We start from the raw sequence: 23,338 nt of genomic DNA on the forward strand, positions 1-23,338 counted from the left end.
GTGAGTGTGGAAATTTTTCTGCTTGTGCTAACCCAATTATAGAGAGAAGTGGAAAATACAACATTTTAAGCACTAGAGTAGAGAGAATACTCCAAGGTTGTTAAAATAAAATCAATTCAATCGGGAGTTCTTATGATATTTCGCTAATCCTTCTTTATTGGGGTTAGTGCTTACTAGAAGTTGTGATGTATACGAACTGCATACTCCATACTCATCACCGAATCCACCAATGGCCGTATCTCATCCAATAGCCAAAAAAAATGCCCAGAAAAGTAGTTCATAGCTGACACAATATAAAGAAAAGGGGGGGGAGGGGGTGAAGAAAAAAAAATAAAAAAAATAAAAACAAGAATAGTTTATCGAGGAAATCTCAAGCTAGTAATTATATAGAGGTACCATGAACCTATTATTTACTTAGTCTCTTTAATCCTTTCTCTAAATCATTCATTATATTTACATTTTTCCCAAGGCAAAGCGGAGAAGAATCGGTCAAATTCTGTATAACCCCGTGACACCACAAAACCCACATATTACATCCTACCTGCATGTACTCCAGACGGAGAGCTATCTTCAGTCTGAGAGATTTTTACACATGTCCGAAGAATTTATGGAGGGTTCAAACTATGACCTAAAAGGTCTCTCTCAACTTTGTGCTTCATTTGATGAAGGTGGTGGGGTTGCATTAGGAGACGCGTTCGCTATCTACTCTATTGTCGCATCTTCTCCAGATTGGAACGCCACAACTTTCAACGAGTTGCATGCAGAACTCATATCAGCAGCTTCTGCTGTTGAAAAAGTGATCCCTGTCCTTTACACCAGAGAAAACGCTTTCACCGTGGATATTGTCTCGTTGCCATGTCCAAAGCATCCACCTTTCAACTCTACAAATATATCACCTCGCGATAGCCTTCCTTGGTTCCTTGTCAACGCATCAAAATTTTCTAAGCATCAGATTGTCGGTCGTGGTGACATTATTGAGTCCTTACTCATTATTCTCCAGCGACCATGGTGTGTCCTTGAACTATGTTGCTGTGATACACTAGCTATATCGGCCATCCATCGGTTCGCCATCATTGCGACCAAGATCAAACCCGAACTCTACAATCATGCCTCAATATTGCTACACCAAGAACTGAGTAGAAGAACGATACTCTCTCTTAGTGATTTAAAACACTCCGGGATATTCCGTGCCGAATTTGATACATCATTTGCTATCAAAGATGTTTATATCGACTTGTCTTTTAGTCGACTTCGCTCGCACAACTCCTTCTGGTTGAGACTAATTTGTACCTGTGCTCCATACCTTGGTATAAGCTGTTCAGATTTAGTTCGCATTTTGTCGGACATGACTTCTAAGGGTGTCAATCCTTCGAGACAAAAACATGCAAACCACGAATATGATTCAAGTATTGAACGGCTGTCCTTTCACTCTCAAAGTTCAGTAACAACATCAACGCGCAAATCGGTACTCCTAACGAGGAGTATCTCAAGTCTCAAAGACCATGGCAAGTGCCTAGCACAATATGATTTAAAGATTCTGAGCAGCAATCTGGAATTCCTGCTTCTGATATATAGACAAGTTTTGCAAATTGTTTCTGAATCGTTACCTTAACATCAAGTGATCAGAGTATCTGGTGTTCCTGTATTTTATCTTTCATCTAATCCATTTCCTTCAATTGCTCAGGAGAGTATGGCGGAAATCCACATGCTTCCGTTCACACAGTCTATGCTAGAAGATGGTCCAACGTGAAATCACGAACCTACGACTTGTACCTCTCTTAACTCAAATCTTGGATTATCCCATTCTACGTCGATATGACCTCTCCGGGGCCATGTGGGAAAGTTCTCTGTTATCTTCTACCGCTACTCCCCTTCAAGATTATGCAGGAGCTCAAGCGTGGATTTCCAGCAACGGGTTTCAAAGGATATAGTATAATCAAGTCCTGATGTTATATAGCTCGCATCCGCCCAAAAAATCCTCTTGCAAACATCCAAAGACCATGTTGGGCACCTGCAACCAAGTGGACGAACTTGGTGCCTGACATATAAGGTGTCTTTCATCACCTCGCCTCGCCTTAATTCGTTCTACCCTTTTCTTTTCTTTTTCATCAACAACACCCTGAAAAAAAAACCCCCACTTTCTTTTCACTTACTTCCTAGAGCCTTCTCGTATCTTGGTGATTGAAACTGACATGACCGTTCGCATAGCTGCCTATCCTTCGGCCCTGATCTTCCTGCATTCCACGTCCACATCTACCGACGCCCAAGCGAAAATTCGATACATCCAAGCCCACGGTTCATATTTATCTCTTAGTCGAACCGTTAAATCTGATAACAGATTTTGCCATTCCTCAGCCTGTCTTGACAAATCGGTGCTGAACTTGGAGGGCTTCGCTTGGCTCAGGACGCGGTGCAGGGCACGACTCAGGACGTGACATCCCATTCAAGTCATTCAAAAACGGCAAGAGACGCGATTTCTGTACCCAATGTTACGTATTGGGGGATCAGAGATACTCAGTTTTATTTTCTCTTCGAATATGACTACATCCAGACCGGTCGGGCCAAATGAGGCGAGAACAGCTCCCTCCGGATGGACACCTCTTCCGTCATCGATCGGAACACATGTCATGTTCTTTTAGCCTGAGTGATCATATATTTTAGAAAGAGTGTCGACCATTCCTCCATAATCGTGAGGGATATCATAGCATCCTTTCCAAGCGGGACAAGATCATCCAGTGAAGAAACCCCTGTTGGCATTGATTCTCATTAATGCGGATGATTTGACTACTATTCAAATTTGCACATATTTCGCAAGCAAATGACAGATCTGGGCCTCGGCTTGCTACCCTACTTATATTGGGTGTTGGCTACTTTCACCAATTCAACACTTGTTGCAACTGAACATAGTATATGGTGATCTGTAGATATCGACAATCCAGTAACAGATACCTTAAAATGTCTCACTTGTCAGACTTGAAATCTATCATTCTGCGTGCTACATTATTACTGGAATGGCCTACACTCCGATATTCATATCGATCGCAAAATATTGAGTATTATGCCATGTGGGCCTTGAGTTTCCCAAAGGAGTTGGTTCTAAAAGAGTGAATTGCATTAAACGATTGGCATATGATATTGGACTGATCTCACGTAGAATATTTCAATGTTGTAGATCAAGTACTCCGTACTCCGTAGTACCTATGTAATCTAGTGGGGGCTGGATTTGAATATCTTCCAAGGTTGTTAATATCTCTTAGAAGATCCATTCCGAATTAGTTAATTGGTCTTTTCATCTTTGCGGACTTCTCCGTACTTCTCTTGATTCACTATAGCGTTACATTGCATGATGTTTCCATCTGATACGTGGACTTGATATTTTCTCATTTGATTTGCCAAATACCCTGTACGGAGTAGAGAATCAAAATCAAAATCATAAAGGATTCTTTTTGAATGCCATCCAGACCTTCAAGATATCAAAAATAATTATATTCTTATTGTGGCGTAGACATATACCCCAGAATCTACAATCTAAAACAGATCGGCGGCTATTTCCCGTTACAACGTGATCAATCTTGCTCTCTATCAGATATGATGTCAAATATTTAATACAATTCTCTTAGACTACACAGTGAAAGCCCACTTAGCAATTGCATGGCGGGATTGCGGCATCTCATTGGGTTTTGAAAGGATGCCAGTGGGATAATAATAGTAGACTCCATTGCCCTATATCCTAAACGGGATATTGGTCTATTACCAATATTCACTTTAGGATGTTCCGAAACACTTTACGTCGCCCTAAGTCGCTCGTCCCATTTACCCCTGCATATCATGTTCACATCTGGTGTATATATTCCACCTCCTTGGCCTTTCTTATGTAGTCTTTCCAAACCACAGATTCAGTTGGTCCATTTCTTCTCAAAATGCACGTTCTCAGCACTTTGATTCTGTCCTCCATTGGACTTGCTTTTGCATATGAGGTCCCTGCCAATTTGCAAGCAATTTACGACTCCCACAAGGTAATACTCGCATGCGTTCCCTTTCATCAACTATATCCAATAAGCCTAACATGTACAGAAATGCAAAAACGTACTTGCCGGGGGATTTGACGATGGAGATGACAAAGGCAAGGATATGGGTTATTGTGGCGACATAGACGGGGCTATCTTCTTGTACAGCAACACTGGAGCGTACGGCGATATGGACATTGATTGTGATGGCGCTAACCGACTCGAGGGAGACTGCTACAATGATGGGAGTGGTCAAAGTCAAACGGCTTTCATGGATGAACTGGAAGGCATCGATGACCTGGATGCCGGCATTCACCCCTATGTTGTCTTTGGAACCGGGGACTATGATCCTAGGGACGATGGGATGAAGGCTCTGAGTGTGATGGCGGTTGTGTGTGGTGGCAAACTGGTACTTCAGCCCCTATTCCGACTCAATTTTTCCCTGCTAAAATATCATCACAGCACTATGGTATCTGGGGTGATACCAACGGCCACACTGCCACCGGTGAAGCTTCTCTCTCTATGGCTAAACTCTGCTTCCCTGACGAGGACATCACCGGCGATAGCGGACATAGTGAGAAGGATGTCTTGTACATTGGCTTCAAGGGATCCAAGGCAGTTCCGGGATCCAAAGCAAACTGGAAGGCAAAGAACAGCAAAGAATTTGAAGCGAGTATCAAGTCGCTTGGTGATGAATTGGTCAAGGGTCTTGGCTCGGCTGGATCCCAAGGCCGAACCGACACCTCTTCATCTTCGTTCGCCACATCTGCACGGACTACGAAGTCCAGATCTGCGCATGACAGCAAGTGCACAAACGACACCGGCAAGAAGTCCAGTTCTACAAAGCCTACCAAGTCTACAACCCACACGCGCACATATTCCAGATCTGCAAAGCCTACCACGTCCACCAGCAAGTACACGAGGACCCGCACTCTTCCCCCTGTTCCTACAAGCAGCTCGAATTCGCGCAATAATCTGGACTAAACTTGAAGTGCACATCCCGTGATTTTGCTGTACCTTGTGGGAAACGGCAGTTGGTTCCCTTTTTTGGTCATGGATAGTAGTATTATATTTTTGAATGAGAATTGTAAATTCCATCTTGCGTTACTTGGCTTGAAAAACTCACATAAGGGAATATAGGCATTTCATTTGTCGTATGAGCCTGTCCCCCTTCGTAACCATCTAGTCTTTTCATTTGTAAGGGCAGTTGGTATCTTGAACTAATTCCCCCACAGATGACACAATCATAGTATATATAACACCTACCCCTATCTTGAATCGTTGGCTTGATGGAATTTAAGCTTGTAAAGGTAATTAAGACAGATGTCTTGTATTCTATAAATGCAATAGGTATCATCAATCTTTTATATATACAAAGAAAATAATGGTGTAAATAAAACCAACTCAATACTCCAGGTCCAAGATGATATCGTGCAAGTTCATGCATGACAAATGCAGAGTGCAGAATCCAACACCAGTTCTAGAAGGACAAAGAATAGAAGCTCATGCATTCTCTGCATGGAGGGTTCCCGGTGACTTGCGACCGTACGGGTTTTCCTCGGCGATCCAGTCCTGGTGGCGTTCAGGAATCTCGTAGCTGCTGCTCTTCCAGGGGACAACCTTGTTGACATACATCCAGTCAAGCTCCTCGAGTGTGCGACCCTTTCCTTCAATGACGAAGAAGTAGACAACGCCGATAGCCACGAAAAGGCAACCAGCAAAGACGTACCCGTAAGCAAAGTCGATCTCTTTGGTGATGAAAGTTGTGAAAAAACTGATGAGGAAGTTCCATAGCCAGTTGGTTGCAGTCGCTAGGGCCATACCCTTGGCACGATACTTTGAGGGGAAGAGTTCTGCGACAATAGCCCAGACCATGGGGCCCCAGGTCATCGCATACGCCGCAATAAACAGGCAGGCAACGACAATCATACCCTTGCCGGCATTGGGGGTGTTGGTAGGTGTTTCCACATCCAGCACAAAATGGCCGAGGGAGGAGAAGATCATGAACATGACAAACATCCAGATCGCTCCAAAGATCAAGGACTTGCGACGACCGAAGTTTTCCACGACATACAAGCCGCCAAATGTAGTGCCGAAATTCACAGCGCCGAGGATGCACTGGGTCACGAAGCTATCGGAGAGACCAGCGCCTTCGAAGATAGTGGTACCCTATCAAATATATTTCAGTCAGTGATCTGTTTTCCCCTCAAAATCAGAAAGAATATCTGTAGGAAACTTACATAGTAGAAGAAATAGTTAGCACCGCTGAGTTGTTGCAGTGACTGCAAGACCATGCCAAGGGCAATACGGTAGAACATGCAGGGGGCGGTGAGGAATTCATGCCACTTCTGGCCATCAGACTCCGCTTCGAACTGCTCACGAATCTCATCCATTTCCTCCATGATGCGAACGTGGTTCTCTGGGATACCGTAGAGTTTGGCCAGGGTACTTTGGGCACTCTCGGCCTTTCCGTGGCGGAATTCATAACGTGGGCTTTCAGGGAAGAAAATCATACCACCACCAAGGATCAGAGCGAAGATGAAGGTGATTCCAAGAGTGATGCGCCACTGAGCAGTTCCATCCATGGTGTGGGTACCTAGGTTGATGCAGTAGGCCAAGAATATACCGAGAGTGACGAACAGCTGGTAGCAACTGATCATCGCACCACGGATATGACGAGGGGCACTTTCACTCTGATACATGGGCACGAGCAGCGAGCAGCCACCAACACCGAGACCAGTGACCCAACGGCCAACAACCATCTGGTACCAGTGACCATCGGGAGAGGCAATCTGAACAATCAAACCGACATTGAGGACCATACACCAGAGAGTGATAGACCACTTGCGGCCCAACTTATCAGCGACGGGAGCTCCAACCAGGGCACCGATCATGGTACCAATGGAGAGCAAGCCAACAATAAGACCGGAGCGTACGGCACTGAACTCGTAGGAACCATCTGCATTGTGCTCGCCATACCGTTCCAAGTAGTTACTCATTTCTTGGAAGCCGGAAATCTGACCCGTGTCATATCCGAACAGTAGGCCACCCATGGAGACAAAGAGGGCCATCACCAAGGACCGCATGGTTATCCGAGGGATTGGAGTATCAACGCCCCCAGCTCGCATGGGCTTCTCAATCGGGCTATTTTGGAAGGACGACTCGACGCTCGGCTGTTGAGCCGGTGTGATGGACTCCCCATGGTGGGAAGACGCTTCGGCACCCATGGTGTGGGTTGAGAGGAAATATATGTTGATGGTTCCTGATGTTTGGTATTTCAAGTTGTATTTAATAGATATAGAAGGGATTAGAGGACCAGCTCAAAGACGAAATATGACAATTGAAAGAATAGAAACAAGCCCATGGGGAATAAGAAAGGTTGGGGAACATGGGGGAATAGGGGGGGCTTTTTGTAATCTAGCAATCAGAGAGTAGAAAAAAAAAATAATAAAACCCAGAATTGCAGTGGAGAGAGAATTATGGAGAGGCGAGATGACGATGCTCATGGCTGTACAAGACAGTCAACAAACCGGCTTCCACCGGCTTGCATGGAGACTCCACCAGGGGAAGAAGCCACACATGGCAGGTTCCAAGTGATCAGCTCTCTGGTTCGCCATTTGTCTTTCAAGTGGATAAATATCCGTCAATTTGTTCGGCACAGGGGAGGTGGCGAATTCAAGGTTATAGGTTAAGGCCGTGCCGAACTGATTCGGGATCAGATATTTCGATGCCGAGTAAGAGGATCTCTTACAATTTCTTGCAATTTCTTGCCTTCTTTGACCACCTCGATGTACTTGAATATCAATATTAATATTACTTGGATAAATCTGGAGAAACAATAGTGGACCATGTACGTATGTACCAACATTCCCCAGGCTCTCCGGGTTTCTCTCCGGGTTCCGGATCCCAACAAATGCATTTCCCGATCGGTATCCCGGTGAAAATTCAACCCCGAGAACTACCGTCTCCAGCATATAACGGGTTTAGTTTTTCGAGGGGAAATGCGGAGTCTGGGGGGTGATATACTACATACTACGTACAACATAGTCATATTGAGACATTCAATGTTATGTACGAAGTACTATGTACTTCATATCTATACCGGAAATACTTATTACTTATATAACATGAAATGTACTCATACAACATACAACATATAACTCAACGGCAGAACATCGGCATTGATATTAGATGCCGAGTGGCCGAACCGCCACACTACGTCATTGAAGACTGCATTTCCGTAATTTTCAATTTTCAAAGTTGTATCAAGTTGTATCATACATATAATTTCAGCCATTTTCGATATAAATTTCATTTAATACATACCAAGATTAAGTAAAAATGCTTATGATTCTTCCCGTAGTTCCCCGTCTTCCTCACTGAACACAACTTATTGCCGGTTGATCCGGTATCCCTTCTGAGATATTTCCCGTGCCGAGTCGGATTTTCGGCCAGGACATTTCTTCCGATTCGAAATTTAAAGATGAATCGGGTCTTGCTCACATATCTGAACCGACAAGGCTGTGCAAGGGTTCACATTCTACGCACTCACAAAGGCTTATGGAGAAACGAAGCATATACACCCAATTTAATTACAATGTTGTAGATCTTACTTTGGGTAATAAGATTTATTTCCGAAATGAAGTTGAAAAGTCCAATGTGAAAAGAGGATGAAATATATATATATATATTGCTTATAATCTGTAAATTCTCGGAGTAGTTTTCCTTATTATGACTTTGTCTCTCGGCTGAAACACCTTGACAAATTGAGACAAGCGTGCCAATTTCAACTTTCAATTTCTGTAGGAAATTCCTTTATGCAATGAATTTCTTACCCCGCATAATTTAGACGGATTTCGGTCCTTCAAAGACCGAATCATTCTATAGCAAGCGGACTACCGCTTCGATTATTCCGCAAGCAACACGGGGGGCTTGCGGGAGAACCTCCACAGAACCATTTCATGACCTGATATATCCTTCAGTCGATGGAATAATTTCGGTTTCCTAATTTAGGGCGGAAGGTGTTCCCCGTCTTTACATATTCCCCGCGATTCCAATGGTATATATATATATATATATATCCATCTATCGATCTATCGTAGAGATGCATCCAAAGCCAACCCACTGGTGTACTGTGAAACCTAGGATCATTATGAAGACACTAGCAATCTTATCCCTGACTGGCCTGGTCTCTGCCCAAGCTGCTCCATACGCTCAATGTGGTGGAGGAAGCTATTCTGGTCCTACAACCTGTGTCTCTGGCTGGACTTGCCAATATCAGAATGACTGGTATAGCCAATGTCTCGCATGTAAGTGTGCTCACATATATCACAATGCTCAGTCAATTAATACAGAATTTTTCCAGCTTCTGCTAGTAGTACTACTCTGACGACAAAAGTCTCCTCAACAACAGCAACTAAAACCACAACCACAAAGACAACCACCAGTGCTAGTGCGACTGGATTCCCGACTACAAATGGACTGGAATTTGAAATTGATGGAAAGACGAGCTACTTTGCCGGCTCCAACTCCTACTGGATTGGCTTCCTCACTAATAATGACGATGTGGATCTTGTGTTCGACCACATGGATGAATCTGGACTCCGAATTCTTCGAGTTTGGGGATTCAACGATGTCAACACTGTTCCATCTCCTGGAACTGTCTATTACCAACTCCTCAAGGATGGAACTGCTACCATTAACACCGGCGCAGATGGTCTACAGCGCCTGGACTATGTGGTTGCCTCTGCCGAAGCACGGAATGTGAAACTGATCATCAACTTTGTCAACAACTGGTCGGATTATGGTGGTATGGCGGCCTATGTCACTGCTTTTGGTGGAACTCAGACAAGTTGGTATACAAACACTGCAGCTCAAACGGCCTACCGTACCTATATCAAAGCTGTTGTTTCCCGATATATTGACTCGCCCGCCGTCTTCGCATGGGAGTTGGCCAACGAGCCCCGCTGCAAGGGCTGTGACACCTCGGTTCTTTACAACTGGATCAAGTCTACCAGTGCCTATATCAAGTCTCTGGACTCAAAACATATGGTTGCTATTGGTGATGGTATTTAGGCCCATGAGATCTCTGCATGGTCAATTATCTAACTTATCTTTTAGAGGGCTTTGGACTGGAGACCGGCTCTGATGGCAGCTATCCCTACGGTTATAGCGAGGGCCTCAACTTCACGATGAATCTAGGCATTGATACCATCGACTTTGCTACATTCCATCTCTACCCGTCCAGCTGTATGTATATCCTTTTCCCATTGCCCTTGGTCTAGACCTTGCTAATGTTTCTATGCAAGGGGGAACCACCAATGATTGGGGCAACGGTTGGGCCATATCCCACGGAGCTGCCTGTGTAGCAGCTGGCAAGCCATGTCTCTTTGAAGAGTACGGTGTCACCGCTGATCACTGTGCCATTGAGGCTCCATGGCAGAAGACAGCACTGGACACCACTGGAGTTGCAGCCGATCTCTACTGGCAGTATGGAGACATGCTGAGCACTGGAAAATCCGCCGATGATGGAAATACATTCTACTATGGAACTAGCGAATTTACCTGTCTAGTGACGGACCACATCACAGATATCAACTCCTAGGTCTCAGAACTGGCGGGTTGAGCTTTTCTGTTTGGAGCCAGGAGGGGGTTGGTATCAAATGTCATCATCAGATAATTAGGATACGCGGCGGTTTCAATACACTGTATTTGCTAAATAAGGCCCATGAATGGGATACTGTCATGCCCGCTCAAATAGCTGTGCAGGTTACGATGTGCAAGTCGCGCAGAGTCACGCATAATCACGAAATATCTATTTTGATGGGGTATTTATACTTATGTACATGCAGCTTGGTGCTTTTCTACAATTAATTAGACTCTACCCTCAAGAGGGTATACAGATTTTGATGTCACGATGGCAGAAGTTCAATGACTCGGCGCCTTCTTGGGGACTTCGGCGAAGGCTGAAGGTTCGGGGGAGGGTGCATCCCGTTCCACAGCGTCAGTTGGAGGGCCACGGTAATTGTGGTAGCCCCAGACAGCATACCAGATGGCAGCAATAACAATGAAGCCAGCAAACACCACAGAGGCATAGTTCATGCTCTCTTTGGTGACAGATTTCAGAGTTGGCATGCAGAAAAGTGGAATTGCAAGAAGACTCCAGCCTATAATAGTTTAGATGGTTAGCGTTGAAACTCAAGTGTGCAAGCGGAATTCTTAGATGCAACTCACCAAGAGCAATAACATTAGCGATCAGGCCAAAAACACCAAAGTTGAAGCTACCGTTCTTAATATCCTCCCGACCACGGAAGATCAGAGAAACGGCGATCGGGCAGGCATAGCTCGTGGTCAAAAAAATGACACCAACACCCGAGAAGGCATTGTATGCAGCAGTGGAGCCAAAGTAAATCACACCGAGAACAATTTCCACAACCATACCCAATACCAAAGCATTGAAAGGAATGTCGAGGGATTTGTTGACGGTGCTCCACCAGCCCGAACCAGGAATGCCGCCGTCACGGGCAAAGGCCCAAGTACAGCGAGAGGTGGCGGTCACACAACCGACACCGCAGATTATACCCAATACGAGCAGGGGGACCAGCAGGCAGAATGTACCGGCCGAGTTACCGATGGCGGCTTTGAAGATGGCAGGGGTGGGCTGGCCTGAAGCCAGATTAACCAGGTATGTGAGATCGGGAAGCACGAAGCAGACGGGAACCAAGAAGAGAAGACCGGCGATGAAGTTGATAATGATGGTTCCGACCATGGCCTTCGGGACCATGACGGCGGGTTCTTGGACCTCCTCGCAAAGACTGTACAATCTGTTAGCATGTGGAATTGGGCTGGAGAATTAAAAAAAGTTGAGGGTCCGACATACGAGATAATCATGCCGGTCGCTGATGTGGCATAGGCGGCGTGCAAAAGACCGATGAAAAATGACCAACCGGGGGGCCACCCAGCCTGTGTCTCAAAGTGACCGAAGACCCATGCGGCATCGTGACGGCCTTGCTTAGCAACAGCCAACAGACAAACAATAATGGCGAGTAAACCAGCCATAGTCCAGAAAATAGCGAATGTCTAAAAAGGGCAAAATCAGTACTGTTACCCCAAGAGGCAAAGGGGCACGTGCGACACATACCTCTAACCATGGCAGCCATTTGTTGCCAAATGCCGAGATAGAGTGCGTTAGCAGGGTAATGGCCAAGAAGATGAGGAAAGTTTGATATGCCTGGAAATCATCGGTGATTCCGACACCTGGCGATTTTTCAAAAACATTCAGACAGCCCACGAAGAGCAAGGCAGTTCCAAAATTGACGGCGAGGGTGATGGTGATATTCCCTGCAACGTAGGACCAACCACAGATCCATGATGCAACGCGACGGCACCACAAGGGCGACAAGACGAATGTTTGATAGTAAACACCACCTGCAGTCGGGTAGACCGAAGTGATTTCCGCCAATGAGATAGCCACACATAGAATCAAGAAAGAGATGATCACCCAACCCCAGATGACATTGGCCGGCCCACCTGCGGCGAGTGGATAGTATAGAGTGGTCGACAAGCCGTAGGGAACTGAAGAAAGAATGAAGCACATAAAAGTGACCTGCCAGATTGATCGATTGCGAGACAATTCAGGCTTGTATCCCATATCCTCTAGGGTACGATCCGCATTGGAGGTACTCATGCCCCGCTCGATCGAAGTCACCCCTCCGGGGTGACGGGATCCATCATCAACAGCCATAAGGAATGAAGTTATTGCGTGATATTTCTGATCTGCATGCGGTGCAGATTATACTGAGAATAGTAAAAGAAGTGAAAAAGAAAAAGATGGAGAAATACAAATTACAAAAAAAAAAAACAACAGAAAAAGCAAAACCAAAAGTGGAGAACTCAGCGGCAAAAAAAAAAGAAAAAAGAAAATAATCCAAAAACGATGACCAGCAGATTCAAATGTAAGCGAATGAGATCCACCCAAATCCACTAAGACCCATAAATACCCACTCTCACCCATAAGACACGGGCGCCATTAAACTTTGAACCAGTTAACATGCATAAAGGAGGGTGAGAAAATTGTTGGAACCACCAATCAGACTACTTCTAATCCAAAAACCGACTAGTGTCCATGTGTTATCCTTGTTTCGAAACCTTCGAGAAGACCTCGGGATTTTATGAGAACCTGTATGACATAGGTTTAGCTACATTTATTGCACATACATAGTTATTACTAAATTAAGGTTATGGGTTAATTAGATAGATAGATATCCTTGGATATCTTTGTAGATTCCATCTTATCCTCTAGAACTACATCTTGTAATTCTGTCCTCTCTATGCTCCCGAGTACTCACAAATCGCATGATGTCAGGGGCGTTGGTGGCGCCCCCGGCTCCTCTGTGGAGGCCCAAGGAAATGGTCCCCGAGCAAATGAAACCTTTCGAATACTATACTATATTCACGTAGAATATACCGTATAAGACATTGAAGTACGGAGTACAGGATACATTATCCATGTCTTTAATGTTGAGGAAGTTCAAATAATAAGCAGGATGCCCGAAATACGGGTGAAAACCCCTCAGGTTCCGATATCAGCCGTGTTCCGACAGGCCATCCCGCAAGTATAGAGATAGTACGGAGTTGCCTCAATTTAAAAAAAGGGGGTGTATAATCTCAGTCCAAATGTTTCATTGGTCACAGCTATCTTAGCTGCAAATTTTTTAGTCAATTCATTTACGGCGTACTCCGTAGTCAAACTTTCAAAATCTCAGCAACTTGAAGCATCTGGTTCTGAGAGGCGAACTTTTGATATTCAACAGGCTCAAATTAAAGGAAATTAAAAATGCATCTCTCTTCTGCCGATCTCTTTCAATTTAAAAATTAATGTGAATCTAAACATGGTCGTGGAGAACTTATGGTGATATGTTGATGCCTCAGGTGTCGGGCCTCTGAACGCATATCATCGGGCCACAAGTATAACATACACCTACCACACCAATATTCGCAATTCGAATCCTCCAAATCCTCTATACCCGCCATTGACACAATACGAACCCTCCAAGAATCTCATCTGTTTCGATGAACATCCTGCTCATTCAGCTCCATGAGTTGCCGTCGACTGCGACATACGAGTTTACAGGATGTTGCAAGTTGTCTCTTGGCTGCCAGCCATCACGGTTGAAAATGGAGTTTATAGACGCACGGTGAGAGATTATTTGCGCTAGATATTTGCGCTCGGGACACACTCAAGGCCCGTGTGGCTCGTATCCAACATAGCGATCGCAGTGTGCAGGTGGCAGTGAAAAGGGTGACATCAGTGACATCAAGAACACGGACGTGTTCAACTTGCATGTCGTCAAACTACAGTTTCCCAGACTCCACTAGCCAGTCATGTCGAGATATATCGCTGGCAAAATGTATACAGAACACACAACACCATGGGAGATCCTAACCCGGCGGTCGCTGACATAGGTGTGGCAAAATGTACAGCCGAATCCCAATCGACAATTACGACTTTTTCCTACTCCAATACGAACCGTGACTATGCGCTAGAACCCTCGTCTTTTAAGGATATGGAATTTTGTGCTTTCAAGTCCAACCATGAAGCAAACGATTGAGGGTACCTGAACACTCGGCTTGAAATGCTCCAAGTCCTCCCGCGGATTTGGGTGTGTTGGTGACAAGTTCCATGATCATGCCCTTGGATGTACCTATGATATAGACTTCGTAAATTCCAAATGAGCTACAATAGAAATTGTAGTCTAAATTCGATATTCCACGGAACAAGGGTTTCGTCTCGGTCCGCGGTGGGGGATGTGGGGAGTCAATGACAGGAGGGGCCTTGGAAAATTGTGGGGGGAAAGCTGGAGTATTCTTTTGAATGAATATAGAGACTCTCTCTTTTCACGATATTAAAAAATATTCTTTACTCGGTAATAAATCACCACTTTGGCGCGTATCAAGATATAGATCCTATCTCATCACCCAAAGGAAAATACCATATTACTGTCTATAAGGTCACTTCCATTCATCTATGTCTAGATCTTGATAGTGATAAAATTTACTATATATAGGTTGCAACATGATAATGTCAGTTATCGGTGCATATTCCTGTACCAAACTGACCTCGGTTTCCTAATTGAGTGTCGGCCCTGAAAAGTCATCACAAAAGAGTCATTAAAGGTTGCATGAGGACAAGTATCAGCAAGCAAAAGGGATTTAACTTAATCCTCTTCTTGTCTTCCATCAAACCCTCATACAGGATGACCATCCGACCTCCAAAATTGTTTCAACATTTAGCTACATACCTCGCCATGGCAATCAAGAATATATTTTCTTCCATCGCCACTACCATCCACCATCTCAAAGCCAAGTATCACGACCATATTCAAGCTAACAGAGCCAAACTGCTCCTACGAGAGCTCCAAAAAGCAGAACATACCAAGATCCAACTCGACTGGATCTCTGAACATCGCCAGGAGACAAGACGGGCCAATAATATCATCCAACGGGAAATTCACCTCGGAGCGACGTATTCCCACTATGAAACCCAAGTACAGGATGAAAGTCCACCAGAACCGTCCACTTTAAAGAAGCTTCAGGAGTGCGATATCGAGCTTAAGCTACTCAACATTGAATACTTCCAACACCTGGAACGGGAGGCAGAACTCATGGATCGCAAACCGCCAGGGCACCTCACTCGTCGGTATACGAAAAGTCTTCAGGACCACCCCAAGCAACTGTGGAATATCGAACGGACCTACTGCCAACTTCGTGGCGGCTGCTGCGCTCGTGAGTGTGGTTGCTGTGAACGATCTTGGCACACGATTCGGGACCCTTCTGGAGAGGTTCGATATATGCACTGCACAGGAAGTTGTGGATGCTGCACTCGCCACCGCGGTTACTCTTCCTCAAATGTGGTAGTCAATAGAAAGTCCGACATCTAGCCTAAATGAGTTGCTGGTCGACAAACGCCAGATTGTAGTGCCACAACCAAGAGCATTTTCCTTTACGGGAGAAATCATTGATTTTGCAGGCATGAGAATGTGTGGATTTATTGGGGGATTGCTCTTGGATAATTTTTGTTTTCGATCACATGGTCCATACTGCAATACTGCGAAAGAAGCGAGATGGAATAATTTTTGTCCCTCGCTTGTTTGAACTTCGTATGGTCTGATTTAGGCTACTATAAGAACTGGCCTTTGATTGGTTAGATCTTGATTATATTTATTCTGGGGTTAGTAAATTTTCCCATCGATACGAGATGCTTTGATTGCTCTTTGCCCAGTCTCTTTGCCCAGCCTTTTTCTTTTCTTTTCTCTTTGGTCAATATTGTTCCCGGACCGGTCGCCGGACCGGTGCTATAATTTGCCATTATTTGGTTGTGTTGTTTTCTATCAAAATGCTAAGAGAGCATCTATTCAACTGTAATACCGTTCAAGGGTGCCCGGGTAGCACCTGTCGTGGGATGTAATGAAGATAAATAAAATAGCTTTGGTAGGGTTTGCCTTTATTTGATCACCTTAAGACTGTCGACTTCCTATTGATTATAAGGTAGGTATGAACACTGGGAGACTCGGGAAAGGCGTACGGAGTAATAATGTTAGAATTAGTTCATACACGATGTCGCAAAATGGTACTCTCGCATCTTATCTTGAGCAGGAAGCCTGGTGGCTTACCCCAGGATTGTACATTTATCCCGGCCTAACTGCTAATAGTCGGCCACGGACCCCTCTACTGACCAGTCATTGACCAGAGATATAACTGCTAGCAATTTAATATCGCATAGCTGAGGGGTCTCCGTTTAACGGGATGAAACTGATCTTGTCAAAAGAAAAAAAAATCCCCTTTAAATATAGCACATATTCCATGTCGATCGTTCCATTATCCAGCATTTTCCTCTTTCGTTGTCACACAAGATGGAGATAGAGACTAAACCCACCAACTACACGGATGATCGACCTCCGATCAGCGAGAAGGGCAAAGCACTGAGAAATTTAGTCGAAGCCGATCTGCTTGACGATCGTTATGCAACCACCACAAAACGTGGTTTGAAGAATCGCCATGTTCAGCTAATGGCCCTCGGAGGCACGATCGGAACTGGTAAGTCCAGAGATTGACACGGAAGTGGAGACCTCAATTACTCACAAAAGTCAGGACTCTTCGTGTCTTCCGGACAGGCCTTACACATTGGAGGTCCAGCGTCGCTTCTTCTGGGTTATGTCTTCATCTCGGCCATGGTGTATGGCTTGGTCACAGCCATTGCCGAGGTTGGTGCCTACCTTCCAGTACATGGCGGAACGATGAGTTATCATGGATTTCGCTATGTGTCGCGGAGTATGGGTTTCGCCATGGGGTATCTATACTGGTACTCTCTCGGAATATTAGTGCCATACGAGATCACAGCTGCTGGACTGGTTATTGGATACTGGGACAAGAGTGGATCGATCAATATCGCTGTGTGGATCACAATCATGATGATCGTCATTATTGCGCTCAACTTCATGCCCGTGCGGGTATATGGCGAGTCGGAGTTCTGGTTTGCCGGCGTGAAGATCATAACTCTGATCGGTTTGTTGATGGTATCTTTCATCCTCTTCTGGGGTGGTGGACCCAACCGTCAACGACTAGGCTTTCATTATTGGAAAGATCCGGGCTCATTCAACGCGTATCTTGTGGCCGGACATTCGGGCCGCTTTGTGGCCTTGATGAAATGCACAGTATCCAGCGCCATTGCATTCATATTTGCCCCAGAGCTAATTGTGATCAGTGGTGGTGAGATGGAGTCCCCTCGGCGCAATATCCCCCGGGCAGCTCGGAGATACATTTATCGATTGGTCTTCTTTTACATATTTGGTGTGTTAGCCATTGGTGTTATTTGCCCATCCAATGCGAGTCGTCTGACCAAGGGTGATGGCACTGTCAACTCATCTCCATTCGTGATTGGCATCCAGAATGCCGGTATCCCCGTCTTAGACCACATCGTGAACGCTGCCGTCTTGACATCTGCATGGTCCGCGGGAAATTCCTTCCTGTACATGTCTTCACGGTCTCTTTATTCCTTGGCTATGTCCGGCAACGCGCCACATGTGTTCAAGACATGTAACCGATGGGGTGTCCCATACTGGGCTGTATCGGTTTCGGCATGCTTCTCGGCATTGGCCTATCTTGCTGTTGGCAACTCCAGTTCAATTGTGTTCAACTGGTTTGTCAACTTCACAAATACTTCTGGCTTCATTTCATGGATCTGTTGTTCCGTTGTGTTTTTCCGTTTCCGCAAAGCCATCGAAGCACAGGGTATCGAACAGCCGTACCGATCAAAGATACAGCCATATGGGGTTTATTTTGGCCTTGCAGGTGCCACTCTCATGGTGCTTATCAATGGGTTCACAGTATTCTTCCCATCAGAATGGTCTGTCAGCAACTTTTTCACGGCCTACATCGGTATTCCTGCTTTCTTGATTCTTTACTTTGGGCACCGGGCGGTGTATTGGAGTGATCCATGGGCATGGCGCCCGGAGGAAGTTGATATGCACACTGGTCTGGATGAGATTATTGCTGCTGAGCAACCCCCGAAACCAAAGGGGCCATGGTGGAAGTTCTGGTAATATCTATGGATACCTGTTTTGTTTATAATGTTTGCCATGTTTATATTGTTTGCTACATTTGCTAGCTATATCTAGCTAGGTAGAGCGGGTGTACTGCTGCCACTCACCCGCCTTATCACCCTACTAATGTCCAAGAACATCTAATAACATCCAGTAACAACTAAAAAAACTCCAATTCTTCATATTATTACTCCGAACTTCGGAGATTGTGTTATCAAACAATTTTATTGGGGAATTAACCAGTGGATAGCCAACGATAGCCTCTTCATCATTCCCATTGTCCCACCTATTCTCTATCAGATTCGGTATACGCCGTTGACCGTCTATAATCTGACCTGGAGAACTGACACTTTTAACCTTGGCACAAAAGTTTAAAGACTGCCTTGTAGAACGTCCTATAAACCTTTCTTTCGCGCTGTGAACCAGAAAAATCGAACAATCCAAAACTATGGCCGTGTTACCAATTACTGTCCATCCGCTTCAGCCTCCTCCTGGATCGAGCATTGATTTCGGTGCTGAGATTCGAGGTGTTGATTTAGAAAATTTAACTGGTTAGTGGATTACTGGCAACTACAAGAGCACAATCTAATGATCATATAGAGGAGCAATTTGCGATCATTCGGAAAGCCCTCTACGAGCACCATGTTGTGGTCTTCAAACACCAGAAAGGGCTATCACCTAAAGCCCAGTATGAGTTGACCAAGCGCTTTGACCCAGTCTCCGACAAATATGGACATGGCAAGACCATCGATGCCAAGCGAAGCATTCTCCATCCTGACCTCAAAACTGTTCCTCACCAGCCACAAGTGCAGGTGATTGGAAATGGCCATGTCGACTCGTACGAGGGCCTCAAGGATATCACATTAAGACACCCTCACCATCGGACATTCCACCAAGATCACATCCCAGATGAGAAGGACTATGAATTCACCCGGTTTTATCGCTGGCACATTGATGCTGCACTCTACGATCTATACCCACCCCAGGTGACAACGCTTATGGCTGTGAGTGTGCCTAAGGGCCGCCGGCAGACATTGCTGTATGATGATGGAACCGGAGAAACAATGGATGTACCACTTGGCACAACAGCATTTGTGAGTGGTGAGCGGATGTTTGAACTTCTTTCGCCCGACGATAAAGAGTTTGTGAAGACGAGCAAAATGGAATATGCCCCTCATCCGTAAGACCTCTGATTATATGCTCATGGTTTCGATAAACCAAGCTAACCGCCATTAACAGTTACATCTGGATGAGCGAAGCCCATTCCCGTTCCACCGGGCTCGGTATGCACTCAGAAGGCCTGGAGTTGCCCGACTCAGAACTGCCACCTATCGACCCCAGCAAGATTATGGTGTTCCCAATGACCTGGAAAAATCCAGTAACGGGAAAATTGGCTTTACAGATCCATCCCTCTGCTGTGCGTCGTATCCACTGTGCAGATGGAACCACGATCGACGACTTGGCCCTTGTGCGGGATATTGTCTACAAGTTGCAGCGTCCGGCCATCAGCCCTCAGTACGTATATCCACATGACTGGGAGGATAATGACTTGGTGTTATTCAACAATCGTGGCGTGCTGCACTCAGTGGTTGGTGCATTTAAACCTGACGAGGTGCGATTGTTCCGTCAATGTAACTTGGCGGCTTCGGACCCTCCGGTCGGACCGTGAGTGCGCAAGGGTTTGATTGAACGAAGATCATGTGTATTTGTAAATATTGAGCCATTAGAAGCATTTTAATTTTTGGATTTAGACTGGAAAATCCATAGCTCATAAATTCATGGCTGGTATCACATCTTGAGTGACGAAATATCATATATTAGGTGTTGTACATATTAAACTCTGTTATGCATCTGTAAAAAGGTCTATGAGATGGTATTGAGGATTAGCGGACAATATAAAACCCATTCACAGCAATTTGGCTCTCTTTAAGCTCATCAGTGACAGACCGAACCCCGATCAGATGTAACGGGACTTGTTCTACCAACTTCTGTCCACGGGTGATGATATTGGTATACCCCTCGACCGTGCGATCAATCCAACTTGAATTTTGTTGGAGGTCCAGAACCGGGCGTTCTGCAGCCCACGCGGGATGAGCCAAAGTGTCCTGCACAACAGATGCATCGTATACATCAGCGAGTAGAGCCGCCTCTGCAGCTGCCGCTTGCGCATCAGCGAGCTCTTTGCTCGTGGTCCCAGAGGGCGGTGCGATTTCAGCCCGAAGGTATCCCAAAACACGAATCTCGATTTTGCTCGTTTGGAGAGGAACATCCTCGAGGAGGCGAATTGCAACCACGCGTTTTGATATTTGCGCCAGATTTACCCTGACCGCCTGGAGGGGATCTAACGCCCGTACAGACAAGATAGCTGGGTACCATTCACTAGTCGACGGGCCTTTGCTCGACCCGGTGTCAAATCGAGCCCAGCCAAAGAAGTAGCCCCTTAACTGCTCGGTGACCCAGTCAGGCATTCTAATTAAGCTCAACTTGGGTATATCATTAGGGCCATTGGAGTAAAGGATTCGGTCTGTTTGGCAGCGAGCTTTGAATGTCATAGGAAACGGTGGCTGAGGACCGACTTCGATAGAGACCACACTGCCTCCAGCTATTTCTGGCGCTGGTGGATTGACCTGGGATCGCCCGATAGGACCGTTGGGGCCATTGATAATACCGCCCACGCGGTTCTCGATACCACTACTCGCGTAAGCCTTTTGGACCACGGTCTTGGTCACCCACGATGGACGAAGCGCGGCAGCTTTGGCCTGAAAGGGGGCAGCTTTAGATTGAATGGCCATTGCAGCTGGACCTGCGATAGTTCGTGCTGCAGTGTGGGCATAGAGGCTCACAACCATCGCCCCAACCTCCAGCGGTAGCGTGCTCAAGCTCGCACCACGGATAGAGCTGGGGGCAGTAGATGTAGAGAGGACACGGAACACGGGGCTATTACCGAGCACCTTCTTCTTGTGTCCTTGGCAGAGAACTAGCTGAAAATAGCCATCGCCGGCTTCGGCAGGAATTCGCACAACCGCAGTCTCACGTAGCTGATGTGTCTCGCGCGCACGGGGCGGGGCCTTCTTTCGAAATTTCTTGATGTCGCGTTGCCAAGCTCGTTCATCATCCGAAGCAACCTGGTCGGCCCTCAATGGCATACCTGGGGTCACATCTAGCCAGCTATCTCGGAGACGGAGGAGCGACTTGAATTGCATCCCGGTCTTCCCGGTCCAACCTTTGCTCTGCAACCACAAGGTGTGCTCAGATGGTAAGGGAGCATCCGAGAAAATTGATATAGCGACCGATGTAGTGGGTCCACGGTAGAAGACCAGTCCATGGGAATGTCGCAAAATGGTGACATGTTTATTTGATTCTGTCGGACGATTTATTAGACCAGTGAGAAAATGCCGTGCTTCGCTGTATGCCTTTTGAACAGGTGTTGGCGGAGGTGTCGATGATGAAGTTGGCCCTGCTGTCCTTGGTCGAGGCAATGAACCTGGAGTTACAGGCCTGGGAGGCGGTCCATAAAGTTCGGTATATGATGGAGGCTGTGATGATGGCACAAGAGACGGGGTACTGGTAGCATAGAGTGTTGCGTCCCGCTGATCGGCATGCGCCGTAGCTCGCAAGTTCGGATTTGACACGGGCTTTCGTCTGACTCGAAATGAATCTGACGAATGATTGGGGTCTAAATATCCAGACATTTTCTACATGATGCTCAATGAATTCCCTGTTTCTTTTTTAAGGGGCAGCCAAGACTGATGATTGGCCCAAGCTTGAAACCTAAGGCATGAAATTGGTGCCTGATGTTAATGCCAGAATTTCTATATCAAACCAACAATCTAACTAGTAACTAGGGCGATCTTGATCAACTTCAATATATTCCCAGGTTATAAGACCAAGCGTACATTATATTCCATTGCAAGGTGCATCATTTTCATCCCATCCATTCATCCGAGTGTACTGGAGAGCAAGGTCAACCCACGGGCGACGAGCCGTTTGATACAGTTAAAGTCACATAGGGATATTGCACGGGGTGTGGGACTATGAAATAGTAAAACTGGAGCCTAGGCTCGTAGAGCCACCGTTATTAATAATCTCATATCCATATATGCAGTGCACCCACACTAAGGAGTAGATCAGCTTTGAAATTGTGGCCATTATCGAGAGTGACAGACAGGCAACCCCCGAGCACGTTGCTTGAGGCGGTTGTGTAGCTCAACCAAATGTGCGATGTATCAACCCTGTGTTAGTGTTAGAGCATTGCACCGTCTAGGGCCACCGTATTCGGCCACTACTTGTCAATGATGACAATTTTCGGCATAGTCTCTCTTGTACGTAACTCCCCATCAAGTCCATATCGGTGTATCTGGTGAAAGCAAAAACAATGTATTTGAACAACTCTCCTTGTTGAGATCCACATCTGACCCCATGAAGCAAAAGCAAGTGCTACCGAAATCAGCCAGGCCAATCCGCATCCGGAGTAGGGAGGCAGCATGATTCCGCGGGAAATGGAGTGCATAGATCCAGGCCGGGTCGGGTAAAGAATAGATCGAGCTATCATGATCATGAAAACTCACAACCCATGAAAACTGTCCTTCGAATTGGCATCTCGTAATACGGTGCAATATCCACAAATCCATACTTCCGATACAACTGTTGTGCCGCTGTCATATCAGGTAGTGTGTCTAGGCGCATTCTGCGGTAGCCCAGATCTCTGGCTTGTGCAAGGATTTCTTGGAC

The 23,338-nt window shown here is 45.9% G+C and overlaps 7 protein-coding genes across 7 annotated transcripts; 4 read left to right on the forward strand and 3 right to left on the reverse strand.

Moving 5' to 3' along the window:
• Positions 1–3,920: 3,920 nt before the first annotated feature.
• On the forward strand, positions 3,921–4,991 carry PGRI_091560 (glycoside hydrolase family 75 protein; the record flags this gene model as incomplete). Its single annotated transcript, XM_040796869.1, has 3 exons — positions 3,921–4,016; positions 4,075–4,416; positions 4,470–4,991. The coding sequence occupies 3 exons, from the start codon at positions 3,921–3,923 to the stop codon at positions 4,989–4,991; spliced, it is 960 nt and encodes a 319-aa protein (XP_040650299.1).
• Positions 4,992–5,510: 519 nt separating this feature from the next.
• PGRI_091570 (sugar porter family MFS transporter) lies at positions 5,511–7,234 on the reverse strand (the record flags this gene model as incomplete). Its single annotated transcript, XM_040796870.1, has 2 exons — positions 5,511–6,176; positions 6,248–7,234. 2 exons carry the CDS (start codon positions 7,232–7,234, stop codon positions 5,511–5,513), a joined length of 1,653 nt encoding a protein of 550 aa, XP_040650300.1.
• Positions 7,235–9,305: 2,071 nt separating this feature from the next.
• Positions 9,306–10,611, forward strand: PGRI_091580 (glycoside hydrolase 5 family protein; the record flags this gene model as incomplete). Its single annotated transcript, XM_040796871.1, has 4 exons — positions 9,306–9,316; positions 9,386–10,074; positions 10,128–10,256; positions 10,316–10,611. 4 exons carry the CDS (start codon positions 9,306–9,308, stop codon positions 10,609–10,611), a joined length of 1,125 nt encoding a protein of 374 aa, XP_040650301.1.
• A 323-nt stretch (positions 10,612–10,934) lies between these two features.
• PGRI_091590 (putative amino acid permease) lies at positions 10,935–12,750 on the reverse strand (the record flags this gene model as incomplete). Its single annotated transcript, XM_040796872.1, has 4 exons — positions 10,935–11,173; positions 11,241–11,821; positions 11,887–12,086; positions 12,148–12,750. 4 exons carry the CDS (start codon positions 12,748–12,750, stop codon positions 10,935–10,937), a joined length of 1,623 nt encoding a protein of 540 aa, XP_040650302.1.
• A 4,168-nt stretch (positions 12,751–16,918) lies between these two features.
• Positions 16,919–18,607, forward strand: PGRI_091600 (proline permease PrnB; the record flags this gene model as incomplete). The annotated part of the gene is made up of 2 exons (XM_040796873.1): positions 16,919–17,102; positions 17,157–18,607. 2 exons carry the CDS (start codon positions 16,919–16,921, stop codon positions 18,605–18,607), a joined length of 1,635 nt encoding a protein of 544 aa, XP_040650303.1.
• Positions 18,608–19,055: 448 nt separating this feature from the next.
• PGRI_091610 (TauD/TfdA dioxygenase family protein) lies at positions 19,056–20,276 on the forward strand (the record flags this gene model as incomplete). The annotated part of the gene is made up of 3 exons (XM_040796874.1): positions 19,056–19,158; positions 19,208–19,787; positions 19,847–20,276. The coding sequence occupies 3 exons, from the start codon at positions 19,056–19,058 to the stop codon at positions 20,274–20,276; spliced, it is 1,113 nt and encodes a 370-aa protein (XP_040650304.1).
• Positions 20,277–20,490: 214 nt separating this feature from the next.
• Positions 20,491–21,810, reverse strand: PGRI_091620 (LipA and NB-ARC domain protein; the record flags this gene model as incomplete). Its single annotated transcript, XM_040796875.1, has 1 exon — positions 20,491–21,810. One exon carries the CDS (start codon positions 21,808–21,810, stop codon positions 20,491–20,493), a length of 1,320 nt encoding a protein of 439 aa, XP_040650305.1.
• Between the last annotated feature and the right edge of the window lie 1,528 nt (positions 21,811–23,338).

The sequence above is a fragment of the Penicillium griseofulvum genome (genome assembly GCF_001561935.1).
Source record: "Penicillium griseofulvum strain PG3 chromosome Unknown contig_13, whole genome shotgun sequence".
NCBI lineage: Eukaryota > Fungi > Ascomycota > Eurotiomycetes > Eurotiales > Aspergillaceae > Penicillium > Penicillium griseofulvum.